The sequence below is a fragment of the Sander lucioperca genome, chromosome 18, assembly GCF_008315115.2.
Source record: "Sander lucioperca isolate FBNREF2018 chromosome 18, SLUC_FBN_1.2, whole genome shotgun sequence".
Taxonomy (NCBI): domain Eukaryota; kingdom Metazoa; phylum Chordata; class Actinopteri; order Perciformes; family Percidae; genus Sander; species Sander lucioperca.
This window is the reverse complement of record NC_050190.1, coordinates 26,338,781-26,351,127: the sequence shown is the minus strand read 5'-3', so window position 1 is coordinate 26,351,127 and position 12,347 is coordinate 26,338,781. Positions and strand designations below refer to the sequence as shown.

The window sequence follows — 12,347 nt, the reverse complement described above, 5'->3', positions numbered from 1 at the left end:
TTGCTGTATGTGACCAAAAATGTTGTAGCCTAAAAAATGCGTCACATCGCTTAGAGCACCTTTAAGTAAAAGTTCATCAAAGCAATAGCACTTAGTTACTTGCAAGTAGAATATTTTTGTACTCTTTCCACCTCTCAGTCGTCAGTGTTTCTGCTCCTGCAGAGTCCCCCCCCGCATGGCTCAGTTTTGCTCAATCTTACATAATATATTTCATTTCTCCCTATATGAAAATATTTTTTCTTTTCTTGTGGAAATTCCACAGTTACAACGGTTCTGTACGTTACAATTTTGTAATTCTCTTCCACTTTTGCATCTCCTATTGCATAAGTGGCAATAGGAGGAGGTCCTCTTTGAACAGCCTTTTTCAGCCATTCAACCCAAATCTATATTCAATATATTTTTTTAATAACAACAAATAACAATGTGTAATGTCAAAGCAGTCACTCATATTTATGAACCCGCAGATAATATCATAAGCTCTGCAGGGTTTTTTTTGTACTGGAGCTTGTTTTAGCTAATTGTTTTTGGTTTCTGGCCCACAAATGTACCGTTTTTGGTTCATTCTCTTTAGTTTCATAGTGTAGTTTCCCACTGCAGCGGGCAGCTGTTTCCAGCAATTAAAAAAAAGGTGATAAACCAACTGTGCGCCACATGCTGTGTTGGGAACTGTAGCTGCTGTACGCCTGTAAATGTTTTTGAGACATTGCATGTGACACTGACCTGTTCCATTAAACCAGAATTGACTTTCTATTATCTCTACATGTCTAATTTAATAAAAGTGATAGCATAGGCCTATATTCAAATATATTATTCAATACATGATATATATTGCAAAATGCAACTGAGATGGAGTGCATTGTGAATTTGTGCGAAACAGAAACGAGGGCGACTGAGTGTGTGTTTGATGTTGATGTGGGCGTTTTCGTATGCCAGGACCCTTCATAAACCCTTCGCTCCCTTTCTTAGAACGGTCAACTGTTCGTCGAATCCGAACCCTTTCATCGCACCCCAACACGTGCTCACGTGGCAACCTTCCCACCCGCCCATCAACGCCATACAAACGCAAACGTTCACAATCCATAGGGACACATGCCGACATACACAACCTGACGCGCACACGTTCACAAATTCACACTGTGCTCAGATATGCTGCAGTGTGTTGATTAGCCCAATGCACACACACAAGCACATCACGACATACATCTGTAAGCCACACTCACTCACACACTTGCAAATACACACACAAAGACGTCACACTCCTCAGTTGGGGCTTACTCTATTGGCTGGTCTTAACTGCTTTGTAGTATTTTTAGGCCTGTTATTCCTGGGCCTGTCCTGGCAGGCCACTAGGAGGGTATATAAGCCTCCCCCCCTGCAACAGGGGACCACTGAGAACACACAGTGGAAACATCTCTGCCCGACACTCCAGAAAAAACAGCCAGCAAGCATTTTCAATCCTCTCAGGGTGAGTAAAAGCTTCCGTGACTTTTAAGGATGTAGCGACAGTTCAACCTGCCTAGGCTGGGTTCGCCCACCTTTACTGTTGTGAGTGTAAATCTGACACAAATCTGCATTTTGAAGAGTTATCATTAACATTGTATCAGTGATAGTAAAATGCTGTATGGTTTTGGGAGGGGAAATACATATCATGATTATATTTTATCATTGGGACTGGATTGACTCCGGCATGAGTGGTGATAACGCTCAATGGCGTTTTAAGCCACCAACGTTGACTTCAAGGCAGCGCTGCGAACGTCAACTTCAAGGCACCTAACCCTAACCTTAACCACTGCCTAATCCTAGTGCCTTTCAGGCAGCGGTGCCTGGAAGACGACGTTGGGGGCTTAAAACACCAAACACCGGTGATAACCTCATGGTATCCTTTGGGACCTTTACTGTAGTCCCACTCCAGGAGGGCCGGAGGTCAGGGTCAGCTGCAGTAATAGTGTAGTGCCCACGGAGCTGATAGGGCTTAGCAGCCTGCTGAAGGACACTTGAGCTGGGCAGATACGATAAGATACAACTTCATTGTCAGTTTACACTGAAATTCATTTTGCAATCCAGAGCAACTCCGCTTAACCCTTGTGTTGTCCTCGGGTCAAATTTGACCCGTTTTCAAGTTTTTTTAAATCAGAAATATGGGTTTCTTTCAACCAAATTACCCACAAATAACATGGATATATGTATTTACGTTGTAGAGAACCAATAGAATGTTCTTCGCAGGTAAAATAAATGATTACTTTTATTGAATTTTGGATGTTTTATTCAATTTTATAGCAATTAAAAAAAAAAAAAAAAAAGGCAATAGTTTCAAAACAGAATCCTGACTAAACTTTGACATGAACCAGTCTGTGATCCACTCAACATCTTCTGATCTTAACTATTAGTCATAATAAATCATAATTTCTGCTTTTTTTAAACTAAAAAATTAACTATAATGTCATTTAAATTAGGTTTATTGACCATGAATAAAGAAAGCGTTGAAAAAAAGGGTTAAAAAATAAATTTAAAAAAGTACACACAGAGTTAGACAACAATTACACATATAGTACAAAAGATGAAAACATATCAGCAGCCAGGACAAAGAAACATGTCTCATGATATCCTCGGGTCCAGACCTCAATTGGCAGCACGCTGATTTTGGTTTAGCAACAGGGTAGACTGATGTATAGAAGACTTCTTGAGCCTGTTGTGTTTCAACGAAGGGACTCTAAATCGCCTGTTAGAAGGCAGAAGTCGGTATTCATAGTTTCAAACTTGCATGGAGTCAGAAGAGATGCTGCTAGTTACTTGTAGGGGTTGGGTACCGTTTGGATTTCTACGATTGCGATTCCTAAACCGATTCTTGAAAAACTGAAACATGACATCAAAGAAAGGCTCTTTTATAGAGTTTTTTTTAAATTGAAAATTATTTAAATGTAACAATATATTAACGTTTTAAAGTACTTAAATATATAATAAGAAAGAGAAAGTGTGATCTTTTTACGTCTGTTTCGGAGCGACAGAGGGAAAATATTTCAGTCGACACATTAAGTGGAACCAAAATGAGGAACCGAAATTTGCGTTCTTATCCGGTCCGATTCCTACCGGTTCCACTATCCTGCCACTGGTTTCGGTACCCAACCCTAGTTACTTGCCAACACGGGGCTTCTGCTCGGGTCGTCTGGTTGAAGGATGGTCAGTGCTCTCTACTGTGCCAACATGCTGTCCCTTCCAAAGAATACAAGTTTTTGTCAAAATGCGTTCACACATGTTGCACATTCCTGAGGCATGTTGAATCCGCCCATCAATCTGTCTGCAGGTTGATCACACACACAGGGAGCTGTAAGGTCATCCTAATCTGGTGAAGGCTTTGACTTTCTTCGGGTTGTTTGCTGTGACAGTGACTAATCACTCCAACCTTTTGCATTCATTTCTGGTCATGAATAGACATGATATAATTGCCAATTCATCACTGTCTTCCACAGAATAGTACTGTATAGAATATACTTTCTGCTTCACTCAGTGCCGCATGTGCAACAGTGCTGTATGGATCTCTCCTACTGTCCTCCCCCAATATTTAGACGACGTAGATTTGTCCCCCCCTTTAAAAAATATGAAAGAGGTAAAAATATCATTCAGGGGGCTCGTACGGAAAACAAGAATTGTGTGTGCTACATTGGGCTTAAAAAACACAACAGGAGCATGACAACTAAAGATAGATTTATGTAGATTTAAACTTATATTGAGCTTATGGCCTTAACAAGGTCTCATTGTCTAACAGATTTGTTGTTGAGAAGTACACGATACCCAAAAAAGAACCATCCTGAAACACGTGTGATGTTTCGAATATGATTAAAGGTGCTGTAGGTAGGATTGTGAAGATCCAGGACTTAGCCAAAAAATGTGATCATCAACAACTTCTCAGTCCCTCCCCCCCTTTCTGCTAAAGCCCAAAATGGTCTCCTAAACTTTTCCAGGTAGGCAGTTATGATGTGTGGGGAATGAACGTTGAAACAAAACCTACACCCTTGCCTGTGTCTCATTGTAATCTATTGAACAAGGTACTGAAGCCCTACCTACTCACAGGACTAAAAATATTGGCTAAAAATAACTCAAAGAAAATGGCTGAATAGTATCTCCCTTCTCTTCAGTCAGGACGCCATGCTTCCAGCATAATGTCAGCTACAGTTGCAACTCAGAAGTTCTCCTTCCCCTTCTCCTGTGCTGGTGCTGCACGCCTCTCTCAGCCAGACGAGGGGACCCAGAAGGGATGCGTAAAGGTGAAGGCCCTGCAGCTTCATGACCTCCAGGAGAACCCAATCTTGAGCGAAGCGAGCCCTGCTGCTGTCGTAGGAGCTCTGGTACAGAATGAGAACCATGCCCAGGAGAGTCCAAAGCCTCCTCCTGGGGGGTACATGGCAGCTGCCCGGGTCCTGCAGGCCTGTGCTGAGGCTTCCCAGAGTGCTGTGGTCCCCAGGCAGAGTGTGTTTGAGAAACTGACCGCTGAAAGTGAAGATCAGCGCCCCGCAGCAAAGAGACAGCTGTCGTCTGAGAGCGCAGCCAGGACCATCACCGTGGTGAAGAAGAGTGCAGTAAGGAAGGAGGCGGAGGAACACAGGGACCTGAAACCCAAAGCACACCTAGGGCAGAGTGTGTTGCCGCACCCTGTGGTGATAGGGAAGAGGAGGCGTCGAAAGGACCTCTTTACCAACTCTGAGGTCTTCCACAGGGTTGATTCCCATGTCATCAGGGCAGGAGCAGAGGTGACGACACACATACAGTACAACATAGTGTTTCCCCCCCAGTGTAATGCAAGTCTGTGTTGTGTCTATGTTGCCCCCCACCAGGCCTAAGTCACTGGGAATTATTTAGTAATGTATTTTTTTAACTACAGTTACGGTGGGGCGGCTCGGTTGGAAAGTTAGACAATGTCATATTTTCGAATCTCCAATTAGCTTTTAACACTGACTAAATGTACGGCCCTATGGAATCTGTCTCATATCTCCTCAATTCCGCCCATGATTCTGTTATCACAGAAATTTTTGGCCTCTTTTTGTTCAAAAATGTGGGATACCGGTACCGATACCAATGCCGTGACTTCAATACCGATTCCCAAAAGATACTTTATTTTCGATACCAATTTTATATCCCAAAAAAATTACATTACGGCACAAATGTTTTTATTTATTTTTCAGCTCCGACTACGTGAGCCCTGTGCGTAACTTTGAGTTTTTCCTGCGTGCCTCTATGACGTGTAATGTTAGACAGCCAATCAGCAGCATTACTAGATCTTGGTAGAAGAATGCTGCATGCTTATTGGCTCCCTGACACTGATGAGATTTACTCCTTTGGTATTGAAATTGGGTATTACTACTCAATACTTTAAAAGGCAATTTGATCGGTGCCTAAAGATAATTATTGAACTCGGTACCCAGCCCTACGTAACATAGGGAGTGCTCACATTTTTACTGTTGCCAGCCAAAGTCTACTTACCATTCACTCGGTAAAAACAGAATCTTTAACAATGACTAACATCAGCCCATGCTTCATCTGTTAAGCTACGTAGAACTCTAGCTCATCCATACTTAAATAAGAGGACCAAAGGTAACTACGTAAGAACACCAAAACACAAAGCCAAAACACAGATGGGTTTTTGTGTCCTTGATCTCTGTAAGAATAAGCATTGAGGAATGAGAACATGTACTTATCTACTGCAGTGAATACTCTCAGGCAGCACTTACAGCCTTGAGCTTGGATGAGTAACCAGGTTTGTTCAATGCACTGAATGACACGGAAAGATGCTGTATGCATACATAGTGAAAACATGAAGACTTCATCTTTGGATACCTATACATTATATTAACATATTTTATCTAACAGTTAATATCTTTTGTGTGCGTGTGCTGCAGCTGAAGGATAAATGTGTGTATGATGTGAAGACGATAGTACAGAGCATCACCCAAGGAGCCAGAAATGAGCTGGAGAGGCTGCGTGCCATCTGGGTCTGGCTGTGCCACAACATCGGTGGGTATTTGACTCAACTCTATGTACTTGCATATAAATCATAGTGTTCTGTAATATGCAGGGGCGGGGCTAGAAGCGGGGCATGGAGTGGCACCGCCACCCCCGCCCCCAGAAATATGATTGCCCCCTGCCCACCCATTGGGCTAGAGTGCTGTCAATCTGACAATTTTGATTTCCATTGGATCAGAGTACTGTCACTTGGCTGCCTGTTCTGCCATTTTCTCTAGCCCTTGTCACATGACCAATTAATATTTCCATGGTCAATATCCCAAATTCTGATACCATGGAACCAGCACTGGAATTGTTTTTTTGGCCGACCGAGCCTATAGAAAATGTGTATTGTATTCGGATATACAATTTGTTTAAAATGAAAAGAAGTGAAATTACTAATGAATGTGATGTTCTATTTAGCAGAATGGCATTGTGTTGTTCTACAGTATCCTATCCAATATTTCCTATGCTGTATTCTGATAAAATTCCCCCCCGTTCCACCCCACTTAAAACATCCTGGAATCGCCCCTGGTAATATGCCACATTGTGAATTTTAGAATATGGTAATCTATCTATGTTTTAGAGCAGGTGTTATATTGACTCCTTGTTTGGGAATAAAAGGAATGTTGTGTTCATAGAGTATGATGTGAGTGGGTACCTTGGCCGCTCACAGAAGCTGAGCTCCCCAGAGGAGGTGATAGCGGCCGGTCGGGGCGTTTGCTGCGGCTACTCCAGCCTCTGTACAGAGATGTGCAGGTAAACACAAAAAAACTAAAATCAATCCATCTTTATTCGTGTAGCACATTTTATAGAGGTTAGTGCTGTTCAAAGTGCTTCGCAGATGACTGACCAGCAGCCGATAATTAAACAGAAAAAGTGTAAACCGTAAAACTATAAAAGACAAAGACTATTTAACAATTAGAGACCAATGCACGTGAGACAATAAACATGAAAAGTATTAAAATAGATTTAAGAGCTATAATGAGAGTCATAATAGTAAAGCAGGGTGAAATAAAAACTAGATTAAGAGACAAAGCAAGAATTAAAAGATGACGATAAAAAAGATTTAGAAGATAAAATAATAATAACAGTAAGAGATAAAAGCTAGACTAAAAACTAGATGGAATAGACAGAATAAGTACAAGTAAAATTGATAAGGGGTATAAAAATATGTTAAATAATAATAAGAGATGAAGTAAAAGAGTATCCTTTAACAACGTAGAAACAATACAGTTATGTAAATAATCTCTATAAATCATTCTTAATCAAAGGCCTGGCTGTATATAGGTTTACATTTAACCTTTTTACTAAAAACTATTCCTCAAATAAATGACATCAATGTCTCACAACTCTGTCTACACATATAACGGCACAACAGTTGTTCACTTGAAAAGACTAGCTTTCCCCTTTTACTACAAATCCCTTATATTCAAATGGATCACCTTAACGAGCTGAAACCAATGGCTGTGTGGAAGAAAAACTCTTAAGGTTACAGTGCTCTTCCGGGGTTATGCCTCATTGATATTTTCCTAGTTTTTTTTCAAGAGACATGTTGAAAGAAAACAAACACATTGTTTTCAACTTACTCAGGGTTTTCCCTACTATTATCATTTTGGGAGCGTGCTTCAAAATTAGGCCCTATGTTCCCACATTTCCTTTTTCAGAAATTTGTATCAGATTTTATCCCTATAACCCTAACCAATCTTGTGGGAGGATAGGGCTTAAATTGAAGGGAAATGTAGGAACACAAGACCTAATTTTGAAAATGTCCTAGAAATGTGGGAATATAGGGCTGTGGGACCATTGGGCTGTGGGAACATAGGGCCTAATTATAAGAAAAATCTTAGAAATGTGGGAACATAGGATTGTGGGAACATAGGGCCTAATTATAAGAAAAATCTTAGAAATGTGGGAACATAGGGTTGTGGGACCATTGTGCTGTGGGAACATAGGGCTGACCCCATCATTTTTTAGGTGCAGCACCCAAGCCATTTTGGGCAGCACCTTAAATAACGATAAAGACTTTCTTCAGATCTAACTATTGTTGTCGGACCCCAGAGGACTTCTTTGACTTTAAGCTTTTTGAGTCTTATTTATCTGCTTTACCATTTTCAACGTTTTAGACACAGATATGGTTATAAAATGCTCCAAAATGATGCCAAACTGCTTTTCCTTTTTTTTATTTTTTTTATTTTATTATTGAATAACATTTTCTTGAGGGACAAACCCTGAACTCCCCCACCAAATACGTGCACCTAAATCTTTTATAAAGCTAAGGAAAACACTGTTACTGTATACAGAGGAAAAACAAGTTGCACAAAAGCAGTAAGCGCTCATTCTATTCTTCCATCCACTCATTCAGTATTGTGCTGCATTCTGCATCCTTGGTCCCTTCTAAGTTCAAGATAGACCTTTCTATTATAATTAATGTGCATGGAACTGATTGTATTCAAGACCCACTCGACAGCACAAACAATAACCTTGAACTTGAGCTTACGGACAAAGGGATATAAAACAAAAGGCAGTGAGTGTGCTCTGTTCGGTTTGTGTTTACAGAGAGGTTGGCATCGAGTGCCAAGAAGTGCCGGGCCACAGTAAAGGCATCGGGTACCTTCAGGGCCAGAGCCTCAAGCATGTGAAATCTGATCACCTGTGGAACTCTGTGCTTCTGGGAGGACAGTGGTTCCTATTGGACGCCTGCTGGGGAGCAGGACGAGTAGATATGGAACATGAAAGCTTCGTCAAAAGGTTTGCAAAAGGAAGAGGGATTAAACAACCCGTTCTCAATCCGAACTCGTAAAATACGGACGTTTGGGCAGGGGCTGTCAGATACGACGAAAAAAGCGCCCTTTAGCGTGTTTGTAGATGACGTAGTATTTCAGAGCGACAACGGTAGCGAGGAGTATGAAAGCACGAAAATCCGCATAGGGAGGTTGGTTGGGGTGGTGGATGGGTCAAACAACACAGGACTTTCACCCAGGAGACCGGGGATCGTGTCCTGTTTCCTAAACCCAACCGTCCTGTTCTTCTTTTCCTAAACCAAACTGTCCCGTTCTTGTGGTAAGCCCACCCGTGACCTTTTCCTTAACCTAACTGGGTCAAAAGTGACGCCAATAGTCCCGACCAAGTGTGTTTAGATATGACGCTAAAGGAGACTTTTAGCATCAATAACAACGCCAAAGGCACCTGACCAAGCGTCCGTATTTTATGCGATGGGAGTGAGAATGTGTTGGACTAAGCGTTTCCCCCACATTCACCATTCAGTGGTAATGTAGTTTTAGAAAGAACATTTTCTGTGAAATAAGTCCAAACTTGGAATTTGAATCTGAGTGATTAGCATTTTTCTGTTTTTACTGGATGCAGTACAATTCCATAAAACCATGGCACTGCAACCGTGACAAGTTTGAGTTTGTTCTTTTGTTTATTATCGTACACACAAAACCAGCAGCGAGTCCAGTCTCAAACCAGTCTGCTCTCCCCATCTGTTGGCTCCAAGGTTCGATGATTTCTATTTCCTAACGGACCCAGAGGAGTTCATAGATTCGCACTTCCCTGATGAGGAGAAATGGCAGCTCCTGGACACGCCCATCCCCCTGGGGGAGTTTGAGAGGAGGGTCTTCAAGACCTCCGCCTTCTTCACCATGGGGCTCAGGCTAATTCAGCCTCAACACTTTCACATTGTCACAGGTCTGTCTGGGATTTAGCCTGCAAATGTATAAGTCCTCCCGTTTTAACATAATTTGATGCACTAAAAAAAAAAAACTAGATTCAATTAGATTATGTGAATATTATTTGTCCAAGAATGAGGTATGAAGTATGAAAGTATTTGCTTCTTTGGAAATAATTCAGGCAATGACATTTGAATGTTACCAACCTACATCTATCAATCTTACATTTCTGTCTTTTCAATATAAACAGAAATGGTCTTAAAACTCCTTAAAAAAAAAAATTCACTTCTGATTTCCTCCTCAGATGATGGTGAGGCAAATGTGTCCCTCAGCTTTTCCAGGCCAGCCACTTTTACCTATGAGATCACACAGCACCAGGACCTTCTCCATTGTGGAGCTCCGGAGCAGAAAGAGTCCAGCAACTCCTCCTTTGGCCTTCTGACGGTTTCCCACCGGAGCATGAAGCTGCAGCTCCTGCCGCCTGCAAGCGGCGTGTATGATGTGAAGGTGTTTGCCCGGCCTGAAACAGCTACCACGGCTCTGATTTGGGTCTGCTCCTTCACAGTGGAGTGTCCGATCCCCAGGGCCAGGGAGGAGATCCCAGAGAATCCCTTCTTGTCTTGGGGCCTGCAGCCTGTTGCAGGGTCCCTGGGCATAACTGGCAGCAGCCAGGGCAGCAAGGCCGCCCAGGTGGAAAACGGTGTCTACGAGTTGGCGCTCAAGACGTCCAGGCCTCTGATGGTGCTGTGGGAACTGGTCCACCCAGAGTTGGAAGCTGCTGTAGCCAAGCGCTGCCTGGCTTCTCAGATTCAACCGGATGCCCTGACCTGCCACGTCCTGTGTCCCTCGCGTGGCTTCTACCGGCTGTCGGTGTTTGTGCGAGACTATGAGAAAACAGAAGCCAAGTTCCAGAATGCTGCAAACTTCCTGTTGCACTGCAAAGGGAAGGTAGTCCGTCCGGACGAGCTCTACCCTCCCCACCTGGGCACGGCGTGCGGGCCAGGGACCCGCACGTCAGAGGCGGGGCTGTCCAAATTCAGCCACACGGCAGCGCTGGTGAGCACCCAGCAAGGCAAGTGTAACATCACCTTCCACAACCAGCGGGACCTTGAGCTTCACACTGTGCTCAGCAGGGAAGAGACAAAAACGGCAGCCGTCCCGCTTTCACGGCACCTTTTCTGCACATACACAGACAGCAAGGTGACGGTGAGCGTCAGCCTGCCCGATGCTGGCGTGTATCGGCTCGGGCTGTATGCTAAGATCACCCCCGGTGGAGATTTCAACCCCATGTGTGACTTTGTTCTGAGGAACAGCTGTGATCAGCCGGGTCTTCCGTTCCCCTGCGTCTACTCAGCCTGGAGGAAAGGCTTTGTGCTCTTTGAGCCCCGCGTGGGCCTGCTGGAGCCCCTCTCGTGGGTCCGCTTCAGGGTGAGGGTCCCCGGGGCCCAGAGAGTGAGCGTGATGGGAGAGACGCGAACTGATCTGAAACTGAATAAGAGCAGAGTCTGGGAGGGTGAGGTTTTCAGTGGAAACAGTCTCCAACAACTGAAACTGGCCGCGACGTCAGGAGAGTCTAGTGACATGGCTGTTTTGATGACCTTTGACATCAAGCAGTTGGAGAAAGATGTGTGAAAAAAAAAAAAGAAAGGCCAGTGGATACCAGACGGATAGCTCTCTGAACATAGCTGTTAACTGCCTAATGAAGTCATTGATTTGGACTAATGCAAATAAGACTGAGGTAGAAAATATTTGCAAATAATTCTGTGAGCCGATCTTTTAAGGTTCTGCATCAACATGACACGTCACAAGTCATTATGAGGTGTATGAAAACTGAATTTGAACTTTGTAGCATTTAAGTGATACAAATGCAGTTCAAAACTTACCTGGCAATTGTTTGGATTTTTTAAAAGCAATTGTTTGATCCAGGTAGTATTCAGTACAAACATTGTGCTCAGCTGTCAGTCCCAATATCATACTGATCAAGAGCGCATTTGTGCTATATTTATCTTTTAAGATGTAAACCTGCATTATGATATGATAGTTGTCAAAAAGTGTGCAATAAAAACATACTGTGAAAAGATCTAAATCTGGACGACTCTTTATTTTCTCTCCCCCTCTTAAAGTATAACTTTAAATTGTTAAAAAAAAAATATGGTAGCCTAAAGGTTAAGGCAACTAAACTTAATCAAAATATCCAGAAAGACGGGCGCCTGGGTAGCTCACCTGGTAGAGGGTGCCAGAGCCTCAGTCCTTGATGCAGCGGCCGCAGGTTCGGTTGCAATCTGCGGCCAATGCGGCTGCATGTCATTCCCCCTCTCATGTGTATGCTGTCCTGTCACAAATAAAGGCTTAAAATGCGAAAAAAAAAAACATAGAATAAAAAATGTCCAGAAAGATACATACTCAAAACCTGCTTGGAATTACTATGTACAATGATATTGAGACACAGCTTAAATTGTTTGTTTTTATTAAAAAAAAAAATCCTACTTTCATAAGGGTTATAATTTGAAGAATTGAACTTTACTTGAAGGTATCTACATAAGAGTGACATGACACTGTCATGAACGTGTCATAAACATTATAAACAAGTCATAAACGTTTATGACATAACGCTTCTTTTAGTAAGTGTCATTCGGTTTTTGTCATGACAAGTTATGGTTAGGGTTCATGTGTCATGTCACT

The 12,347-nt window shown here is 42.7% G+C and overlaps 1 protein-coding gene across 2 annotated transcripts; it reads left to right on the top strand.

The window, feature by feature from the left end:
• Positions 1 to 1,352: 1,352 nt before the first annotated feature.
• On the top strand, positions 1,353 to 11,298 carry ky (kyphoscoliosis peptidase). 2 transcript variants are annotated; one of them, XM_031280416.2, is made up of 7 exons: positions 1,353 to 1,465; positions 4,133 to 4,745; positions 5,892 to 6,006; positions 6,636 to 6,753; positions 8,554 to 8,745; positions 9,494 to 9,684; positions 9,970 to 11,298. In XM_031280416.2, exons 2-7 carry the CDS (start codon positions 4,158 to 4,160, stop codon positions 11,295 to 11,297), a joined length of 2,532 nt encoding a protein of 843 aa, XP_031136276.1. In that variant the 5' UTR covers positions 1,353 to 1,465; positions 4,133 to 4,157; the 3' UTR covers position 11,298. The 2 variants fall into 2 exon arrangements, with proteins under 2 accessions (XP_031136276.1, XP_031136277.1); XM_031280417.2 differs by having other exon boundaries at positions 1,373 to 1,465; positions 4,138 to 4,745.
• The last annotated feature ends 1,049 nt before the right edge of the window (positions 11,299 to 12,347 follow it).